The sequence below is a fragment of the Pantherophis guttatus genome, chromosome 4, assembly GCF_059756535.1.
Source record: "Pantherophis guttatus breed Tessera chromosome 4, ASM5975653v1, whole genome shotgun sequence".
Classification (NCBI taxonomy): Eukaryota; Metazoa; Chordata; class Lepidosauria; order Squamata; family Colubridae; genus Pantherophis; species Pantherophis guttatus.
Genome location: NC_142066.1, coordinates 89,928,455 through 89,950,581, shown reverse-complemented (window position 1 = coordinate 89,950,581; position 22,127 = coordinate 89,928,455). Strand labels below are relative to the sequence as shown.

The following is a 22,127-nucleotide window of genomic DNA, read 5'->3' as shown; positions in this document are numbered from 1 at the left end:
TTCAGCTGAATTAATTGTGGACCTTATTTCAATAAAAAAGCTGCAACAAAATATTTTGTGGTTTTATGATATATTTAGATGCTACATTGGTTTTCTCAAACCTAAGTGTTTTGTCTCTCTTTTTTTTTAGTTAAGAACAGCATTGGATAGGATAGAAGAGATGGAGATGACCAACAGTCACTTAGTGAAACGGTTAGAGAAAATGAAGGCAAATCGAACTGCACTGCTATCTCAACAATAGAAATGAAACAAAAGAATGCACTGCTCCTTGAAATGCTTGAGCTTATTTTAATACAGACTCCTTGGCATAAATTTGAAAACAAAGCTGTTCAGTGAATTTGTTTCATAAGTGGCAATATTTTAACTTGAGCAAATGGGAAAAAGCGCTTACATCTTTATGCCGGTGATGAGTTTTAGCAGCTTAATTCAAAAATCTGATGGAGCCCAATATCTATGGTTGACTTACTTTATATAAATTACTATTTTCACACTTGTGAAATCAAGTTTATTCTCTGAATTATTTTCAACTGCTTTAATGCTTGGTGCTTGGAAAGAGATCCACGAATTCAAGAGTATGCTGCACAACAAACTAATCAATAACATGCTCAAGATTATCATATGGCACAAGTGCCTTTAATATAGTGCAATGAGTACTTCAGAGAGTAGAACAAAATATAATATGGAATCAAATACCATTTATTTTAAAATACAATTGGAATCTTGTTTGCTAAATTTTATACATTTTGATGGAAAACACTTTTGTACAATATTTAAATTTATATAACATAGAAATGATTACACAATCTGCTTTATCGCATGGTGATGCACACTTTGAGATTTCAATTTTGAACAAAACCATCTCTATTATTAATGTAAGACTAGTGAGCAAGATTTGTTTTTGTACAGTGTGTAAAACCTGATGTGTGTGATGCTTAAGTGTGGAGTGAAATATGGGTGGGAGAAATGTGGCAGGTACAAACCTATTAAATGGACACTTTGCATACCATGGGTGTGTCTTGTCTTAATGTTCTCTGTTGAGCTTTTTAATGTGCCAAATCTAGGAATTTTTATCCTCCGTATAACTCAAAACATTACAGACTGAAAATGTTTCAGTTACTTATTTTGAATAATAAACGTGACAGGATATAATTAAGTAAAAGCTATATCAACAGAAGCTGTTTATATTCATTATGATATTACTAATAAAAAATTGCTAATTTCTACTATAGGTAGTCCTTGGTTTACAACAGTTTGTTTAGTGACCAAAGTTACAATGGCACTGACAAAAGTGACATGACAGCATCCTCATGGTCACATGATCAAAATTAAGATGCTTGGCAACTAACTTTAATTTAATTTAATTTTAATTATTTAATTTATCACATTTCTATGCCGCCCAACTCCCAAGGGACTCTGGGCGGCTTACAACAAAAGTAATGCGACAATGAACATAGAAAATTATTAAAAACATTATGAAAACATTTTTAAAACATTAAAAGCCCATGCACACCATTCATGGCTGGATCTCGCAAGATTGCAACAGCGAGATCAACGGCCCCAGGCCTGCTGGAAAAGCCAGGTCTTCAACGCTTTCCGGAAGGCCAATAGGGTGGAGGTAACTGGTTCCAGAGAGCTGGGGCAGCCACAGAGAAGGCCCTGCCCCGCAGGCCCGCCAGCCAGCATTGTTTAGCTGACGGGACCCGGAGGAGACCAACTCTGTGGGATCTTACCGGTCGCTGGGAGCTATGCAGTAGAAGGTGGCCTCGAAGATAGCCTGGCCCTGAGCCATGTAGGGCTTTAAAGGTAATAACCAACACCTTGAATTGTTCCCGGAGACCAATAGGGAGCCAGTGCAGCTCGCAGAGAATTGGTGTAATGTGGGTGTATCTAGGTCACCCACGACAGCTCATGCAACTGCATTCTGGACCAACTGTAGTCTCCGAACATTCTTCAAGAGTAGCCCCATGTAGAGTGTGTTGCAATAATCTAACCGTGAGGTGACAAGGGCATGAGTGACTGTGAGGAGAGCCTCCTGATCCAAGTAGGGTTGCAATTGGTGCACCAGGCGAACCTGTGCAAAGGTCCCCCTAGCTACAGCTGCCAGATGTTGCTCTAATCTTAGCTGTGAGTCTAGGAGGACACCCAAATTGCCAGCCCATTCTGAGGGGACAATTTCTCCCCCCCTCCCCCCCTGAACCAAGGATGGACAGTCAACAGTGTCTTTAGGAGGCAATACCCACAGCCACTCGGTCTTGTCTGGGTTAAATCTGATACTGTTGACTCCCATCTAGACCCTCACAGCCCAGGCACCGGGCACATATAAATGTTATATAAATTTAAATATTGTACAAAAAACTTGTATTTATGATGGTTGCAGTGTCTCGGGATCATGTGACCACCCTTTCCAACTTCTTGACAAGCAAAGTCAATGGGCAAGCCATATTACTAACTTAACAACTGCAGTGATTCACTTAACAACTATGGCAAAAAACATCATAAAATGGGGCAAAACTCACTTAAAAACTGTCTTGTTTAGCAACAAAAACTTTGTGTTCAATTATGGTCGTAAGTCAAGGACTACCTGTATCTCCATATAAAATTTGAGTGATCCTTTACATTCAAGGATGCTCTAATCATCTATTCCCAAACTATCTGCCAGCAGAAATACTAAAATAGGATCAAGTAGAAAAGAGAATTCTGGTCTTCCATATTTTTCCAATTCATCAGTTGTATGGTTCATTAATAGTAGGATGAGGATTTAAATATCCTTTATATTTTGGGTTATAAACAGAAACCTAAGAATTTAATTAACTTTTCTTTATTTGCTCATTGTACAATATGTGGATATTGTGAAATGTTGAACAATAGTGGATTAATTTTCTGACCATACAATAGTTATTTTTATGCAGATGTTTATGCAGTAATATTCAATAACTGATTAAAGATTATAATGATGAGAAAGAAAATAGATTAAATAATTCTAGATTAAATATTTGTATTTAGCATCGCTCAAAAACTTTGTACAAATCAGGTAGATTAGCAAGTTGTAAAACATTGCCATCTTCTCTAAAATTTGTAGGTGGTAAAAGGTATGACCGAAAAGCTTTGTAGAGTATATGTTCCACTGTCCATTTCCACGATCTCACACATTTTCCAGGTTCTTCAACCTGTAAAGCAGTGTAAACAATACCTCAGAGTTCATAGCAAAGTTTAAAACATATGCATTATTGAATAACAATCTATATAATATGCCTTTTTAGATTTCTAGTTGATAATTCAATTTGTAAAAGTCATTATACTAATGCAGCAATAATCAGATATATGCCTATGTGTCTAACAGTTAATTTGTTCAATCTCTTTTCAATTTTCAATTCTTTATCATTTTTGGAATGATTATACATTAGTTACAAACAATCCATGCAAAAATGAACATTTTGCAAGTTTTCGCTGTCAAGTGTTGCCTATACTGTAATACAAATGAATGACAAATACAAATATTCAAAGAGAGGGGTTTGGGTTTTTTTACGTAACAGTTTGAGCAAAGTGGGTAGACTGACTAAAATGCAAATAGAACAAAATTCCCATAATGTCTAACACCTGGTTGCTTTAGTACCGCGGCCCACAACCTTTTTGGCGCCAGGGACCGGTTCCACAGAGAAAGGTTTTTCCATGGACCAGGGGAGGATGTTGTTTCAACAGCCCGATTTCTGGTGCACCATGGACCAGTGGTGGTCCGCGGCCCGAGCACCCCTGCTTCAGTATACGGGTAGTTCTCAACTTGTAACATTTAGTGACTGCTCAAAGTTACAAAGCACTGAAAAAAATGATTTATTACCATTTTTCACACTTATAACCATGACAGCATCTCTGTCGTCATATGATCAAAATTTGGATGTTTGGCAACTGACTTGTATTTATGACGGTTACTGTGTTCTGGGCTCATGCAATCACCATTCTGACAAGCAAAATCAATAAGGAAGCCAGATTCACTTAGCAACTGTGTTATTAACATAACAACTGTAGTAATCAACAAATGTGGTAAGAAAGGTGGTAAAATGGTGCAAAACTCACTTAAATGTCTCACTTAGTGACAGAAATTTGAGTTCAATTGTAAATCAAGCACTACCTATACTTGAATTCATCTGGAATGTGGAAGTGCTACACATCCTACAATAAACATTTAGCATACATAAACATTAAGGGGCAATATGGTCATTCTTTTTCATAGCAAATATCTATATAAATAAAAATGTTCGCTTGTTCAAAATTGTAAATCTCCGAAAGTTCTTCACCGATTGTTTTGAAATTTTGACACAACGTTGCATTCAAATACGCACATGTTTTTATATACCTATATTATATAGATGTCACACCTGTAACAGGTAAAAACATGGAAGGAAAGATGGAAGAAAGGAAGAGTACTAATGCTCTTTACCAGCTTTCCAAAAAAAAGTTCAATGGGGAAACTGGCATGAAATTGGAAGTTGTTTCCAGTCCCACTTCTTTTTTGCCCGCCCATGGTTATTCTATTTTTCTTATTTAAATAACAGAGGAAACACCTCTGAATCAATGATCCAACTGGGTATGTTGTCTAATGAGCTTCTAAACATAAACTTCAGCCATATCAGATCATATGCAGGTAGTCTTCAGTTCCCAAATAGCAACCATTCAGTGTTACAAAGGGCAATGAAAAGGTAGGTTTAGGATGACTATTGTAGCATTGCTTTGGTTACATGATCCTAATTTGGACACAACTGGCATACACAACTCATAATGTCTTATGGTCACATGGTCATTTGTGAGCTTCATAGCTGGTTTCTGACCAGCAAAGGAGGAAACTGGCAAGAAATCATGATCATGTGATGTCACATAATGACTGCAGCAGAATTGACATATTCCCAGTGCAATTACAAGATATTTCATTTAATTACATCACTTAGCAATAGACTTATCAATTCCAATTGTAGCTGGTAAGTGAGGACTATCTCTAATCAAACCTCTAGCAAAAAAGCTAATTAGAAGTTTGCAGATGATACAACAATCATTGGACTTATTTTTAAGTCACTTAGGTTTTTTTTCCTTAGTAATCATTTTTTATTATTTTATTACTGCCATTCTTGAGCCAGCCTTTGTTTACGGAAAGCACATTTGAAGTGCTGTCGTGTGGAAAAGGAAGAATCAAGTGGATATCTTCTACAACATAGTCTTCATTTAAGTCTCTAAAATAATAGAAAGTTCACAGATATGTCACAAGCAAGCAAGCCACACTATTAGTGATCTATGCAACAGGTATGACTCTGTTGAGTGGGACCTACTCTAAGATTGAGACATAGAACTTTTACAGCTTTCCTCCTCTCCAACAGAATGTTCGCTCCCCAAAGGAAAATGCTATTTACCCAGCCACACAAGGGCACACACAAGATGAAAACTCTTTAAGTTTAAACCCTTGAAAGATCAAAATACACTAGGCTTTATAACTAGACATAATCTACATATAGCACAGACTGTTCAATATTTCACTTGCTGACTACAGTTGAAAATAAAATAGGTTCTTCTAAAAGAATCTTCTGCAAAATTTATTGAGAGTCAATTAAGTAAAATTGCTCTCTACCAAACAAATGATTTTGTTTGTATAGTGCCTCCAGACACAAGGAAGACTTTTCATTTTTAAATGAAAGTAACAGAAGAAAAACAATTGTACAAAAGGCAAAAGGCTTTAAAAAAAGCAGATGTCTTACAAACCAGTAAATAACTGCAAATCCTAAACAACAGAAAAAACAGGCTAGTTGCTCAGTTTTATAAGCACTTTCTTGATCATTTCAAATCTGAATCTTCATACAATACGCTTATTGTTGGGGTCAGCAGGACCATATTGGTAGGTCAGGGCTTCTAATACAGAAGACGTGTAGACAGTACAAAGCAAATATTTTAAAAATCTTAACGTGGAAACTAGTGACCTGTATCTTAATATAAGCTCATTTTCTGCCCCCCTGCATGAATAGGATATAATTCTGGTACAAGAAACATGGAAATTTATGATGTTCTGTTTAATGTTTTACCTGTTCTGTTCTGTTTTACCTGTTGTGAAGGTAAAACAGGCAACTTTCTGAATACCTAAGTATTATAGGGAGTGACTTTAATGCTAGGCTGTGTCCTGGATGATAATACACTGCAAACTAAATTTTACTATATTCATTAGCTTAAAGCTTCAACTCAGCCTGCACCTCCTTAACTCACATATTTATAGTCACAGAATTCATTTCAATTCCACTTCTGCATTTATCATTCTCATTTTTATGCATAGCTCTAAAATCTCTCCATCCAATATTCCTTTGCTTCAATCTTTTCCCAAATCATTTCATCTTGTATTATTTCCTTTATTCTCCTGGAGGCTTCTCATTTGGCTTTTTTCCACATCCACAAATTCTTCTCACTTCAAATTCCATCAAGCATTCTTTTTCATATTTTACACTACTATGATTTCATAGATGCTATGATCTCTGGCAATTTTTCACTTTATTTCAAGCACTTTCACTAATAAGACAAAGCCAAGAAAATGGCTTCATTCTGGCAGTTAAAGTTTGAAGAAGAAAAACTAATAATACACTATTATTTATTCCAAGTCTTCAAATCATTCAATTACTTCTGCAGTCTTATATCCTGTTCTTTGATCCCATCTTATCATTAAACAAAATAATATTCCCACTGCATCACATTTATTCAGAACTCTGCAGGTTTTCCCCAAAAAACTCATTTCTGATTTTTCCATTATTAACATTTAGTGGATCATAATATGCAATTGAACTGTTATCAACCTTTGTATTCCTATCTTCACATGCATTTATAACAACACAGAGTATGACAATTTCTATTCTTGAGATACATTTTGGACTTTTGTTCATTTTAAACCAAACAATACCATTATTGTTTGGCATACTAAACCACAAATCCATTTTAGTTTCATAGATAGACTTTGTTAACTTTATCAAAATTCTTTACAGTATTTTGATTGTTTCTGGAAAAAAATCCTTCATAATTATTTTAAAATTAAAATGAAATATGGATTCTCTGAAATTAATTGATTAGACAAAAATTTACTTCAGACTTCAGTCTCCCAAATGAACAAAGTCTACTGTCTCCAAAGTAGTCTGGATACTTCTGTGGATATGTCTCCTTTAAAAGAAATACTTTCAGGAGCTTTCACATAAAACCAGCTCATCAAGAAACGAACAATAGGGGTGACATCACAGCAACAAGGTGTGTTTTCACGGGGCTCTGTGAAACTCGCTGAATTCTACATGCCAGAAGGTCCTTTGGGACCCAAATTACCCTGGAGGGGTAATGAGGACAGAGAGGACATTCCATCGATCACAAGGAGACCACAAACTCCTTATTTGATCTGGAGGAAGCAATCAATCCAGTGGGACAAAAAAGATGGCCAGTATGTGCCTGACTGAGGATCTGACAGGCAACCAATGAAGCAATCATAAAAGACTGAGGAACAGTGTGGCTGATCTGGGTGAGATTTTTCCAAGTTCTGTTGAGGAACTTGCCCCCTTAATAATTAGCCTGGGTGAAAGTGGGACTCAAGAGGAGGAGGTGGAATTGTTTGTTTTCCACACACCCCAAGAATAGCGGCAAGCAAGCTCGAGAGCTGTTTACAGATCCAGAAAAGGGAAAAGAGAACTGTCTGAGAGAGAGAAATAAATCTGAAGCTAGGAAAATTGGATTGGTCATTTCAACAACAATATTAACTAAATTGAAAACTTTTCTGAATATGAAATTTTGATCCCTGGAACTCCTAAAAAGTTTTGGATTGGATGATATAAGTTAAAAAGAGAGAAAATGGAGAGGAATAGAGCAACAGCGACATCTACAGGTGGAGAGAGACATTTAAAAGCGAAAGTGAGCAAAATGAACTGTCCTTAAATGTCTGCTGATGATTAGCCTGTCTGCTACAAGTAACAAGCAAGTTATCTGCATCTGCAAAATGTTTACTGGATAGCAGAAACAGAGAGTGAAACATTGTAACTTTTTAAAATGTTGTAGCCCTCTGAACTCATATGGAAGCAGAATAAACTGAAGCTGGGAAATAGCAGGGATCTACTTTTAGATCAAGTTGAAGACTTCTGAGCTCTCCTTTTTGGTGATTTATGAGCCTTTGTGGTTTAACTCTGGGGTTTGGTGGGTCTTTATGGATTATAAATTTATCAAGAAAAGAAGAGAAACCCTGGGATTAACATACAAACTGACCTTGTAGATTACAATAGCAAAGAGTGTGAAGCTGTTTGGAGACGAAGAATAAGAAGAGGGGGGAAAGAAAAGGGGATCTTGTGGTGGATTGTTTTTGATATACTCTTTAAAAGTGGGACAAGCTGGTTGGGGATTGTGGTGACGGTGGTGTAATATTTGATTTATTATTATTTTTCTTAAATCCCCTAAAATTACCCAAAATGACAAGTACTTCAAATTTAAGTAAAATGGGGGGGGGGGAAGGGGGGAAATACAGCAGCAGCAGCAGCATCCAGTCCAGCAAGTCACAGATCATTAGATAGCATGTTGCAACTGTAGATACTGAACACAATTTTCACAGCCATGAAAGCAATGTTTCAATTATTACAAGAAGCTATAACAAAAAACCATGATGACATGAAGGAAAGAATGGAAAAGATGGATGATAAAACGGAGAATATTTAACAAATAACAACTAAAAATTAAACAATGGATCCAGAAAGTAGAAGAGAAGTCAGGACAAACCGAGAAAAAGGTGGAAGAGATGGACCACAGAGAGAGAGAGACAGGGATATAGAGAGAGCTGTAATTACTTTAGAGATGGATGAAGCCAAATATTTTCTGAGATTCCAGAACATCAAGGAAGAAAAAGGGGAAGACCTTGCTGAGAAAATAGCAGAGTTGCTGGTGGATGCCCTGGAGGTGAATAAACAGGAGATGCTTGCTGGGATGGATGCAATATTTAGAATATATACAAGATACACGACAAGGAATAAACTTCCCAGAGAGGTATACGTGAGATTTTCTAAGAAGGCAATAAGAGCGGAAATACTCCAGAGAGCAAGAGATGAACCACTGAAATATAAAGGGAGAGAAATAGTAGTCCTGAAACAGATTCCTAGAAGAGTAAGAGACTTACTTATTTATTATTTTATTTTATTTTATTATTTTATTTATTTTATTATTATATTATATTATATTATATTATATTATATTATATTATATTATATTATATATTATATTATATTATATTATATTATATTATATTATATTATATTATATTATTATATTATATTATATTATATTTGTTCAACTTGTATGCCGCCTTTCTCCGAAGACACAAGGCGGCTTACAATGCATTTAAAAACCATATATAAAAACATTAAACATTAAAACATTAAAAACAATTAAAACCCATTCACACCATTCATGGCCAGATCTCGCCAGATCACAACAGCGAGATCAATGGCCCCAGGCCTGCCGGAAAATTGGTGTAATGTGGGTGTACCTAGGTGCACCCACGACAGCTCGCACGGCTGCGTTCTGGACCAACTGTAGTTTCCGAACACTTTTCAAGGGTAGCCCCATGCATTGCAATAATCTAACCTATAAGGAAACAATATTAATTTTTGACAAGACAATTAATTAAATATGAAGTAAATTTCAGATGGGTGATACTCGAGAGAATATTGGTGACTTGGATGGAAAAAAGACACAGATTGAACTCTATAAATAAAGCAGAACAATTTTATGACCAGTATTTTGGGTCATATGAAGAAAAAAGAAGAAGAGAGGAAATAAATGATAAAAAACAAGAGGAAGCATCAGGAGGGAGAAACACACAAGAGGAAGGTGAAATAAAGCAGGAATAAAGAGCAGAATGAAAAGATGCAAGGATAAAAGAATAGAGAGAAATAAGAGCAACTAGAGCAACAAGACCTATTTATAAGTAAAGTGATGGAAGAAGAATTAAATTAAAAAAACTTGAAACAGATGTCATATACCTTCAAGAGGTTCACATTAAAAAAGGATACCAGAAATTATTAGAGAACCCAAAATTAGGAAGACTATATACATCATTAATACAAAAGAAAAAAAGAGGAATCGCTATATATGTAAAAGAAAGAATAAAATCAAAATTAATTTATTCGGACAAAGGTGGTATACTGTTAATGGTACAATTAGAAGCTGAACAAAAACAATTGTTATTAATAGTAATATATGCTCCCAATAAAAATCAACATTTTTTTAAAAAAATGCACAATAAAATAATAGAACTAGGATATGATAATATTTGTTTAATTGGGGACTACAACGCAATAGTGGATATCAAAAAAGATTACAAGAGTAACAAGAAAAATTTAAAAAAAGATATATTACCAAAAGAATTCTTTAATATGACAACAGAATTAAAATTACGAGATGTATGGAGAGAAATGCATAGTGGAGAGAGCCAATATACATTTTATTCGCACCCACATCAATCCTGATCCAGGATTGATATGGTTTGGATGACAGCTGAAATAAGGACAGGATTGGAAGAAGTAGAAATAGGAGCAAATGAGTGGGCAGACCATAACCCAATAACTATAAAATGGAAAGGACAAAAAAGATTTAAAAGATGGACAATGAATCAAAATATATGTAAAGACAAAGAATACAAACAGATGTTGGAAAGTGAGCGGAAGATATTTTTTAGTGTAAATAAAAAAGAAGATACATCAATACAAAACCTCTGGGATACGCTAAAGGCATATATTCGAGGACTGACAATGGCTTATAACACAAGGAAGAAGGAGGAAAGGAAATGTCAACAAGAAAAATTACAGGAAGAACTTTAAAAATTAGAAAGAAACTTATAGGAAGATCCCCAAAATAAAAAAATAAAAGAGAATGGAATATAGTCAAACATAAAATAAACTTAATCCAAAAGGAAATAGTACAGAAAATAAAGATGTCAAAACAAAATTATTTTGAACATGCAAATAAAACAGGTAGATGGTTGGCCAAACTAAACTAAACTAAAAAAAGAAAGAGATAAAAGAATGATATATCAATTGAAAGATGAAAATGGAATAACCCAACATAAAAGGGAGAATAAAAAGAAAATTATACAAATGTTTTTCTCAAATTTATAGTCAGGAAGAGATAGCAGAAGAAAAAGTTAAAGACAATATAGAGGGAATAAACTTGTGTAAAATTACGGAGGAACAACAAGAAATACTAAATAGACCAGTAACGGAAACAGAATTTGAAATGGCAATGAAAAAAAAAAAAATACTGGGCCCGGATGGACTCCCAGTGGAGTTATATAAAAACACTCAAGAAATGCTGGGAGGGATGATGTTGAAAATATTTAATGAGGCTCTAGAACAGGCAAACATACCTAAAACATGGGCAGAAGCAATAATCATTCTTATTTCCAAAGAAGATACAGACCATCAACAAATACAGAATTACAGACCAATTTCATTATTAAATACTGATTACAAGATATTTACGTCAATTATAGCCGAAAGAACAAAAAAAATCTTGAACAAATCTATATATTCAGACCAAAACGGTTTCTTGCCAGGCCAACAAATTAAAAACAATATGAGAACAATAATAAATATCTTAGAGTTCTATGAAACACATCCGGAAAAACAAGCTTCACTGGTTTTTCTTAATGCCCAAAAGGCATTTGATAATTTGAATTGGAAATTTATGTTAAATCAATTGAAATTTATGGTATTTTGGACTAAATTTAAATATACGACTGGAAACATTTATACAAAACAAATGGCAAGGGTAATTATGAATGAGGATACGACAGAAAAATTCAATATAACAAAAGGGGTGAGACAAGGATGCCCATTTTCTCCACTTCTATTTATATTAACTTTAGAAATGCTTCTGAAGAGAATTAGAGAGGATCAAGAAATAAAAGAGTTAAAGATAAAGAAAGAAGAATATAAACTTCAGGCTTTTGCCGATAATCTGGTGTTTATAGTGGAGGAACCATTAGAATCAGGCCCAAAATTGATTAAAAGAATAGAAGAATTTGGCGAAGTAGCGGGACTTAAAATTAACAAAAATAAATCCAAATTATTAACCAAAAATCTTACAAGGAAACAAGAGAAAGTATTAAAATGTAGTACAAAAATTCAAATAACCAAGAAAATAAAATACTTAGGGATTTGGTATACTGCAAGATGCTCCTCAATTAAGGAAGACAATTATAACAAACAGCAAAGCAAAAAGGATTTAGACAATTGGAAAAATTTACAAATCTCATTTATGGGAAGGATTGCCACGATCAAAATGAATATTTTGCCCCAAATACTATTTCTCTTCCAAGTTATACCAGTAAAATTAGAGAAAACTTTCTTTGAAACATTAAATAAAACAATTACTAAATTTATATGGCAAGGAAAAAGACCGAGAATTAGACTAAAAACATTGCAAGACACAAAAGATAGAGGAGGAGTAGCACTCCCAGAATGGGAAATATATTATCAAGCACATGTATAACCTGGCTGAAAGAGTGGATGGCGTTAAGGGATAAGAGAACATTAGTAATTGAAGGGCACGATTTGCAAGCGGGATGGCATGCATTCCTTTGGGATGAAAAATATAAAACACATGGTTACTTTAGAAGACATATATTAAGGAATGCATTGCTACTAATTTGGATTAAGATAAAACAACAACATTACACAAAAATACTAATTTAGATTTCACCTACAGAAACATTAAAACACCCAAATTTAACTGAGTGGGACAAAATAATAAGATATAGAGATATATTAAGAACAAGGAAATTTGAAATCAAAACAGGAATTGGAACAAGATCTAAATAGAGAAATCGATTGATGGACATATACACAAATTTGGTCAAAATATAAAGAAGACACAAAATCAAATGCAATACAGACTGAACAAAATGAACTGGATAAAATTATAAAAGGGACGGAGAAGAAATTAATTAGTAGAATATACAAATTTTTGCTGTGATATAAAATGTTTGTTTTATGTTGTTTATGTTTGTTAAATTTATATACATTATATAAATTTATTAAAATGGAAGAAGAAATAGTTAAAGAAACAATGATTAAATGGGCAAAAAACTTTAACCACACAATAGAATTGGAGAAATGGGAAAAAATGTGGCAAATAAATACAAAACTAACTATGTCCACGGCATACAAGGAAAACCAGTTGAAGATGTTCCATAGATGGCATCTACCTCTGGCTAGACTTGCGAAGATGTTTCCAAGTAAATCTCCAGTATGTTGGAAATGTAACAAGAGTTACGGAACATATTACTATCTCTGGTGGACATGTCCAACTGCAAAGAAGTTCTGGGCTAAGATTAAAGAATGGATAGAAAAAATAATAGAACAACCTATGAGTGGAAAACAAGACATTTTTATTAGGGATATTTACTGAAAAATACACTAAGGAAATAAAATATTTGATTTTACATATTATAACAGCTGCCCATATAGTATACGCACAAAATTGGAAAAAAGAAAATATACCAACAGAAGAAGAGTTGATAAAAAAAATCTTAGAATGTGCCGAGATGGATAAACTAACAAAAGAGTTTAAAGAAAAGGAGGACACGGAATATTATATAATCTGGCACAAATGGTATAAGCGGCTGGAGGATAGGAATAATGGAGAAGAAAAATAGGGGTGAAATTTAAAAATGGAAAGAATGAATATGTCAATGTATAGAAAATATAAAATTAATATGAATGTTAAGAAATACACTGTAATTAAGAGAAGGGGACAAGAAGAAACTGGAATAATATAAAGAGAAAAGGGGGAGAATGTGAATATTAGAAGAAGATCATCACGAAATAGGTGTTAAGAGAGTATATATATAAATGTTGTGTCAGGTTTCAATGTCTTGTAATGTCATATTATGTTATAATAATAAAAAAGAAAAAAAAAAGAAAGAAAAGGTACAAGGATAAAAGAACAGGGAGAAATAAGAGCAACTAGAGCAACAAGACCTATTTATAAGTAAAGTGATGGAAGAAGAAATAAAATTGCTGTCAATTAATATAAATGGATCGAACTCTATGAAAGGAAAAGGATATTTAATAAATTAGGAAAATTAAAGTTACACTTAGTTTTCAAGAGGCCCACATTAAAAAACAATATAATAAATTATTGGAATATCCTAAAATTTGGAAATTATATTTTTCATTAGCCCAGCAGGAGAAAAGAGGTGTGGCCTTATATATTAAAGAAACAATAAATGCCAGACAAATTTTTGCAGATGAAGATGGGTGAATTTTGATGGTGGAGGTAACAATGAACTACAAATAGATACTTTTGATAGCAATATATGCACCAAACAACAAACAAGAAGATTTCTATGAAAAACTCCACAAGAAAATTATAGAATTGGAATATAGCATATATTCTATACTATATGGAATATAGTGTAGCAGGAGATTTTAATGCAATTGTAGACACAGAACTTGATTATAAAAGTAATAAAGTAGACAAAAAAGCTAGAAAAACACTTTCAAAGACCTTCTTCAAAATGGTGGAAGAAATAGGCAATAACAACAACAACAACAATAAGTCATTCGAACAAATGTAATCAAAGCCAGAATAGAAAAATCTGCTTATGACTCCAAATGCAGACTCTGCAAAGAAGTGGATGAAACCATTGACCACATACTGAACTGTTGCAAGACAATAGCTCAGACTGACTACAAACAACGTCACAACACAGTTGCTCAGATGATCCACTGGAATTTGTGTCACAACTACCATCTGCCTGTAGCAAAGAACTGGTGGGATCATAAGCCTGAAAAAATGAGCCAAAAATGAGGTCAAAAATGAGCATGCAAAACTGCTGTGGGACTTCCGAATACAGACTGACAAGGTTTTAGAACACAATACCCTGGATATCACAATTGTGGAGGAGAAAAAAGTGTGGATCGTCAACATTGCCATACCTGGTGACAGCAGAATCGACGAGAAACAATTTGAAAAAGTCACCAGATATCAGGACTTGAGAATAGAACTGCAGAGACTCTGGCATAAACCAGTGCAGGTGCTCCCTGATGATGATGATGATGATGATGATGATGATGATGATGATGATGATAATAATAATAATAATAATAATAATAATAATAATAATAATAATAATATTTATATACCGCCCTCCTCCCGAAGGACTCAGGGCGGTGTACAGCCAAAATTAAAAACATAAATATACAATATCATAGTTAAAATTAATTAAAATCATTAAATAGTTTTGACCGAATTTTAAAACCCAAAGTTAAAACCCAATTTAAAATCATTCAATTACACAGCCCCACCTGTTGGAACAGTAGGGTCTTGAGGGCACAGCGAAAGACCCGGAGATCAGAGATGTTAAGAATATTTGGGGGCAATTCATTCCAAAGGGCAGGGGCTCTGACAGAGAAGGCTCTCCTCCTGGGTGTCGCCAGCCAGCATAACTTGGCCGACGGCACCCTGAGGAGTCCCTCTCTGTGGGAGCGAACTGGTCGGTGGGAGGCTGTTGATGGCAAAAGGCGGTCCCATAGATATTCTGGTCCTATGCCATGGAGCGCTTTAAAGGTGGTAACCAACACCTTGAATTGCACTCGGAAGACACTGGGAGCCAGTGCAGCTTGCACAGGAGAGGTGTTACATGGGCGTAACGGGGTGCGCCCATAACCACCCGCGCGGCTGCATTCTGGACCAGTTGGAGCCTCTGAGTACTCTTCAAGGGGAACCCCATGTAGAGAGCATTACAGTAGTTTGAAGTAGTTTGAAGTAGGATTGAAGATAAGCAGCAAGAAAAAAATCACAAAGTACCGGGACTTGCAAATTGAAGTTGAGCGACTGTGGAAAAAGAAATTGTGTGTTGTCCCGATTGTAATTGGAGCCCTTGGAGCAATACCCAAAGGGCTACCCTGCTATTTAGAAATTCTAAATTTGCTGGACTTGAACATTTTGACTCTACAAAAAACCACCTTACTCGGAACAGCTTACATCCTCCGACGATACCTTAACAGTTCCTAGGTCCTTGGTTAGGACTCGAACTGCTGAGCTATTAACCAGCCTCAAAGGCTGTGAATCTCACTAAAGATTAACCAATATTATTATTATTATTATTTTAGACATAGGCAAACACTTAAAAAAAAATTGGCGCTGACAAGATCACCATTGGTCAGCTGCAGAAGGCCACCTTACTGGGATCTGCTCGCATAATCCACTGATACATCACATAGTCCTAAACGCTTGGGAAGTGTTCGACTAGTAATTTGTGATACAAAATCCAACATGGTTATCTCATTTGCTGTGTGTACTGTCATTTTTGTGTATATAATAATAATAATAATAATAATAATAATAATAATAATAATAATAATAATAATAATAATAATCCCCTCCGAGGAGCTCTACCTTGTCGTGGTGGAGGGGCTTGCGTGCTCTAGTGATCCTAAGGGCTATGCTGAACAGGTGCAACCATATCAGACAGACCTTAGGTGAAGGGCCAGACAAAATCTGCTCCACAACCCATTCAAACATGGTGAATACAGAAAAAATGAAATTCATGCCGGCTGAACCGTCGCCCGGATTAACAAGGGTTCCGTTGGATGCTATGGCTCCTGGGCATTCTACGCAAAATGAGTTACAGGGCTCAACTCCCTCTGCTAGGCAACCAGGGCATGGAGCTGACAAGCTACTGGAAGAAAAACCCAAAAAGCGAAAAATCTGGACCAGGGAAGAAAACACCTCTATTATGAAAGCTTACTATCAGTCTGAGCCAGCAAAACATGGATTTCAAAAAAGAATGTATCAGATTTGGAAGATGAACCATACGGACTGTGACACCAGTGAACAAAGGTTAATGGACCAACGACGTGTAATCCTAAACCACAAATTTTTCACTACAGAAGAATTAATAGCAATAGAAGAGAAAGCAATTAATGGTCTGAGTACAACAACAAAGAAGAGTAACATCAAGAATGATTTCCAGACTCAAAAGCAAATTGAGGAAAAAAGGGAAGAAGAGGATACTGAAATGGATGAAGATAAAGAACAAGGAAGCACTAAAGAACAAACACCAACAGATAGTGCTCAATTAGCTGGAAAAATAAAGCACCAAATGGAAGATGATGAAAGAACACGTTTGCCAAAGCTGAACCAAGTGAACCGGAAAGAATTGAGAAATGTACTAAAAAAGGTCAATGAGGCTGTGCAAACTATTCGAACCACTACATTAGCCGAAACTAACCAACTGATGTATGCAGCAGCTGTCATAACCACCAAAGAACTGGGGTTGAAAATACAAAAGAACCAAAGAGGCATGAAGGGGAAGCTTAAGTGGAAAATTCGGTTAGAATTGAAGATCAAAAAAGTACGTGGAGATTTGAGCAACTTGAAGAACCTAGGGCAAGGTCAGCTAAAGAACAAGCAGGTCAAAAACAGCCTGGAAGCAAGATACGATCTAAGGAATAAGGAGATTGCAGTAGTAATTGAAGAGCTGAAGCAGAGGGTTGTTGCCATCGCTGAAAAGATTAAAAGGTATGAAAACCGAGTAACTCAGTTCAAGAAAAACTCACAGTTCAGAGCAAATCAGCACCAGTTTTATAAGAATTTAGAAAATGGAAAAGGAGTTAACAACAAATGAAAAGCCTGATAAAGAGAAAGCTCTGAAATTCTGGAAGAATTTGTGAGAAAACAACAAGAAGCACAACAGAAATGCAAAATGGATCAAACAGGTTGAAGACTCTATTAAAGTGCATAAAATGGAAGACGTGAAAATAACAAAAGCAATGGTGCAAAGACAGTCAAGAAAAGTGAAGAACTGGAGTGCACCTGGACCGGATGAGCTGCATGGCTTCTGGTTAAAGGCACTTACAAGTCTGCACAAAAGATCGGCAACCCAGATGAACCAGATCCTAAAAACACCTGAAAATGATGGATGGATGACAACTGGAAGGATATTTTTGATCCAAAAAGATAAAGAAAAAGGAAAGGACCCTGGAAACTATAGGCCAATCACCTGCTTGCCAACAACATACAAGCTTCTTACTGGTATCATTGCAAACCAAATCTATGGATACCTGGAAAGAAATAACTTGCTTCCTGTAGAACAGAAAGGATGCTGCAAAAACTCAAGAGGAACAAAAGATCAATTGCTGATCGACAAGCTAATCCTAAAGAACTCAAAGAAAAGACGAACCAACCTGTTCATGGCTTGGATAGACTATAAGAAAGCATTTGATTCAGTTCCCCATAGCTAGATCAAGAAATGCCTGGAAATATTAGGCATCAGCAGCAACATACAAAAATTCATGGAATCTTCAATGAACCTCTGGAAAACAAAACTTATAGCTAATGAAGAAGAACTGGGTGAAGTTGAAATTAAACGAGGCATTTTCCAGGGCGATTCCCTTTCACCCCTACTTTTTATACTCTCAATGCTACCACTGACAATCATTTTGAAGAAGATGAACTGTGGATACGAACTTGCAAAGAAAGGACTGAAAATCTCGCACTTGATGTACATGGATGATTTGAAGCTGTTTGGTAAAACAAAAGCTGAACTGAATTTATTAATTGAAAACACAAAAGAATTCAGCCAAGACATTGGTATGCAGTTTGGAATTGACAAATGTGCAACAATAGCAACCAAAGCAGGCAAGATCATAAAAGAGGATGGAATAGAACTAGAAAATGAAGAAATGATAAAGGCAGTAAAATCAGAAGAAGGCTACAAGTACTTGGGGATTTTAGAAGCCTCTGACTTAATGCATAATAAAGTCAAGGAATTAACTTCAGCCAAGTACATTCGGCGAATTCGTAAGATATTAATGTCCAAATTGAGTGGAGGAAACATCATAAAAGCCATAAATACCTGGGCTATACCTGTGATTAGATACTCTGCAGGAATAATTGACTGGACCCAGATAGAGTTAGACAATTTGGACAGAAAAACAAGGAAGCTTATGACAATGAATCATGCCTTGCACCCTAAAAGTGATGTTGACCGATTATATTTACCAAGAGCAGAGAGTGGTCGAGGACTCCTACAAATAAAGCAGACTGTGGAAGAAGAAAAATGCAGCTTGAATGATTACATCCAGAAAAGTGAAGAACCAATGATTAAGGAAGTAAATAAAGGAGGCCTTTTAAAGACAACTAAAACAAAAGCAGAATGTAAGAAAGAAGTAATTGAGCAGCGAGCTGAAAATTGGAAACACAAAGCTCTGCATGGCCAATACTTGAAAAGTATTGAAGGCAAAGCTGACCAGAAACTAACTTGGAACTGGTTAAGATCAGGAGTACTGAAAAAAGAAACTGAAAGCTTTATTTTGGCAGCTCAAGAACAAGCCCTAGCCACAAACTGTATGAAGGCAAAAATTCAACATGTTACCACCAACAGCAAATGCCGCCTCTGCAATGAGAAAGATGAGACAGTCGACCACCTGATCAGTGGGTGCAGCAAAATTTCACAAACTGACTACCTACAACGCCATGACCGTGTTGCTAAAATCATTCACTGGAAATTGTGCCAGAAGTTTGGATTTGAGTACAGCAAAAACCACTGGGAACATCAGGTTGAGAAAGTTTTAGAGAATGAGAAACTCAAGATCTTGTGGGACTTTAGGATTCAGACTGACAGGCACTTGGTCCACAACACACTTGACATAATAATAGTTGAAAAGAAAAAAAGTATGGTTCATTGACATTGCAATACCTGGTGATGCACGGATTGAAGATAAGCAGCAAGAAAAAATCACAAAGTACCGGGATTTGCAAATTGAAGTTGAGCGATTGTGGAAAAAGAAATTGTGTGTTGTCCCGATTGTAATTGGAGCCCTTGGAGCAATACCCAAAGGGCTACCCCGCTATTTAGAAATTCTAAATTTGCCGGACTTGAACATTTTGACTCTACAAAAAACCACCTTATTCGGAACAGCTTACATCCTCCGACGAGACCTTAACAGTTCCTAGGTCCTTGGTTAGGACTCAAGCTGCTGAGCTATTAACCAGCCTCAAAGGCTGTGAATCTCATTAAAGATTAACCAATAATAATAATAACAACAACAACAACAACAACAATGCTGCAAAAACTCAAGACGAACAAAGGATCAATTGCTGATTGACAAGCTAATCCTAATCCTATGCCAGGTCCGTGGTAAATAAAGCCCCCCTCATCTGCGATCTTATTCAGGAGGGAGGAGCGGACCTGGCAGGTATCACGGAGACCTGGTTGGGCCAGGAAGGGGGAGCGCCCCTCGTAGATATGTGCCCACCAGGCTTCCGTGCATTCCATCAGCTGAGAGCTCAGGGCAGGGGCGGGGGGGTGGGGTGGCGTTTATCATAAAGGAAGGTCTTGATCCGAGGGAGACCACTGTGCCACAGATAGCCAGATGTGAGTCCCTTTTTGTGAAGTGGGGCCATGGAGTACAGATGGGCTTGTTGATCACGTACCTGGCTCCCTGCCGCATGGCAACGACCCTGCTCGAGCTGCTCAACGTCATAGCCGAGGTGGCGGTTGGTACCCCCAGACTTCTAGTCATGGGGGATTTCAACCTGCCATCCGTCGGCGAAATGTCTGAGGTGGCTCGAGATTTCATGGCTTCCATGACGGCCATGGACCTTACTCAGTTAATTCATGACCCTACTCACACAGGTGGACACACTCTGGATTTAGTTTTTGTCTCTGGTCAGTGGTCGAGTGGCCTCAATACAGGGGATATAGTCATCGAACCCTTGTCATGGTCTGACCACTCGCTCCTTCAACTAGACTTTCTAACCGCTGCACCCCCCTGCAGGGAGGCGGGACCGACTAGGTGGTTCCGCCCCAGGCGCCTGATGGATCCTGATAGGTTCCAGATGGAGCTTGGGCCATTTCCTGAGACTCTGGCTCATGACTCGGCTGAAAACCTAGTGGCTGCCTGGGATAGTGCGGCTGCCGGGGCTTTGGACCGCGTCGTGCCTTTGCGGCCTCTGACCCGGCACCGAACTCACCTAGCTCCTTGGTTCTCCGAGGAGCTGAGGGAGATGAAGCGCCGGAAAAGACGCCAGGAGAGTAGTTGGAGGACCAGCCACTCCGAATCCGACCGAACACTGGTGAGGTCTCATATTAAGACCTACCTGGTGGCGATAAAAGCGGCGAAATCTAGCTATTTTGCCGCTCTTATTGCATCATCAGATAATCGCCCAGCCGCCCTGTTTAGGGTGACCCGCTCCCTCCTCCATCTGGAAGTGCGGGATGATCCCTTGCAGGGTCGAGCTGAGGACTTTGTGCAGTATCTGCATGACAAGATCGCTCAGATTCGGGAAGGCCTGGCCTCTGACTGGGTAAGTCCTGACGGGATGACTGAGGCAGGTCTTGAGAATGTTATCTGGGAGGAGTTTGATCCTGTGGCTCCCGAGGACATGGACAGGATCCTGGGACGGCTGAACGCGACCACATGTTTATTGGACCTGTGTCCCTCCTGGTTGGTGCTGGCTTCCCGGGAGGTTACATGAGGATTGTTAACGCCTCTCTGGGTGAGGGTGTCTTGCCGGCCGCTTCGAAAGAAGCGGTGGTGAGGCCCCTCCTCAAGAAGCTCTCTCTGGATCCGGCTGTTTTGGCTAACTATCGTCCAGTCTCCAACCTTCGCTTCGTTGCGAAGGTTGTTGAGAGTGTGGTGACGCGGCGGTTTCCCCAGTACCTGGATGAAGCTGTCTATCTGGACCCGCTCCAGTCCGGCTTCCGGCCTGGGCACAGCACGGAAACGGCATTGGTCGCGTTGGTGGATGATCTCTGGAGGGCTCCGATAGGGGTTGCTCCTCTATCCTGGTCCTGTTAGATCTCTCAGCGGCTTTTGATACCATCGACCATGGTATCATGTTGCACCGGTTGAAGGGGCTGGGGGGTGGGGGGCACTGTTCTGCGGTGGTTCTACTCCTACCTCTCTGACCGGTCGCAATCTGTGTTGGCAGGGGGGCAGCGGTCAACCCCGAGGCATCTTGCTTGTGGGGTGCCACAAGGGTCGGTCCTCTCGCCCCTTCTGTTCAACATTTATGTGAAGCCGCTGGGCGAGATCATCCGTGGCTTTGGGGTGGAGTTCCATCAGTACGCTGACGATACT

The 22,127-nt window shown here is 37.5% G+C and overlaps 2 protein-coding genes across 46 annotated transcripts in view; one reads left to right on the top strand and one right to left on the bottom strand.

Annotated features, from left to right (window-relative positions):
• Positions 1 to 1,006, top strand: part of LRRFIP2 (LRR binding FLII interacting protein 2) — a 154,063-nt gene extending 153,057 nt beyond the window's left edge. For all 32 annotated transcript variants that reach the window (XM_087892500.1, XM_087892499.1, XM_087892498.1 and 29 more), the window contains one exon: positions 131 to 1,006. In XM_087892500.1, coding sequence (XP_087748626.1) covers positions 131 to 241 — 111 coding nt within the window. In that variant the 3' untranslated portion in view covers positions 242 to 1,006. The remainder of the gene's footprint in view (positions 1 to 130) is intronic.
• Positions 1,007 to 2,978: 1,972 nt separating this feature from the next.
• Positions 2,979 to 22,127, bottom strand: part of MLH1 (mutL homolog 1) — a 110,746-nt gene continuing 91,597 nt past the window's right edge. For all 14 annotated transcript variants that reach the window (XM_060686074.2, XM_060686070.2, XM_087892462.1 and 11 more), the window contains one exon: positions 2,979 to 3,167. In XM_060686074.2, coding sequence (XP_060542057.1) covers positions 3,000 to 3,167 — 168 coding nt within the window. In that variant the 3' untranslated portion in view covers positions 2,979 to 2,999. The remainder of the gene's footprint in view (positions 3,168 to 22,127) is intronic.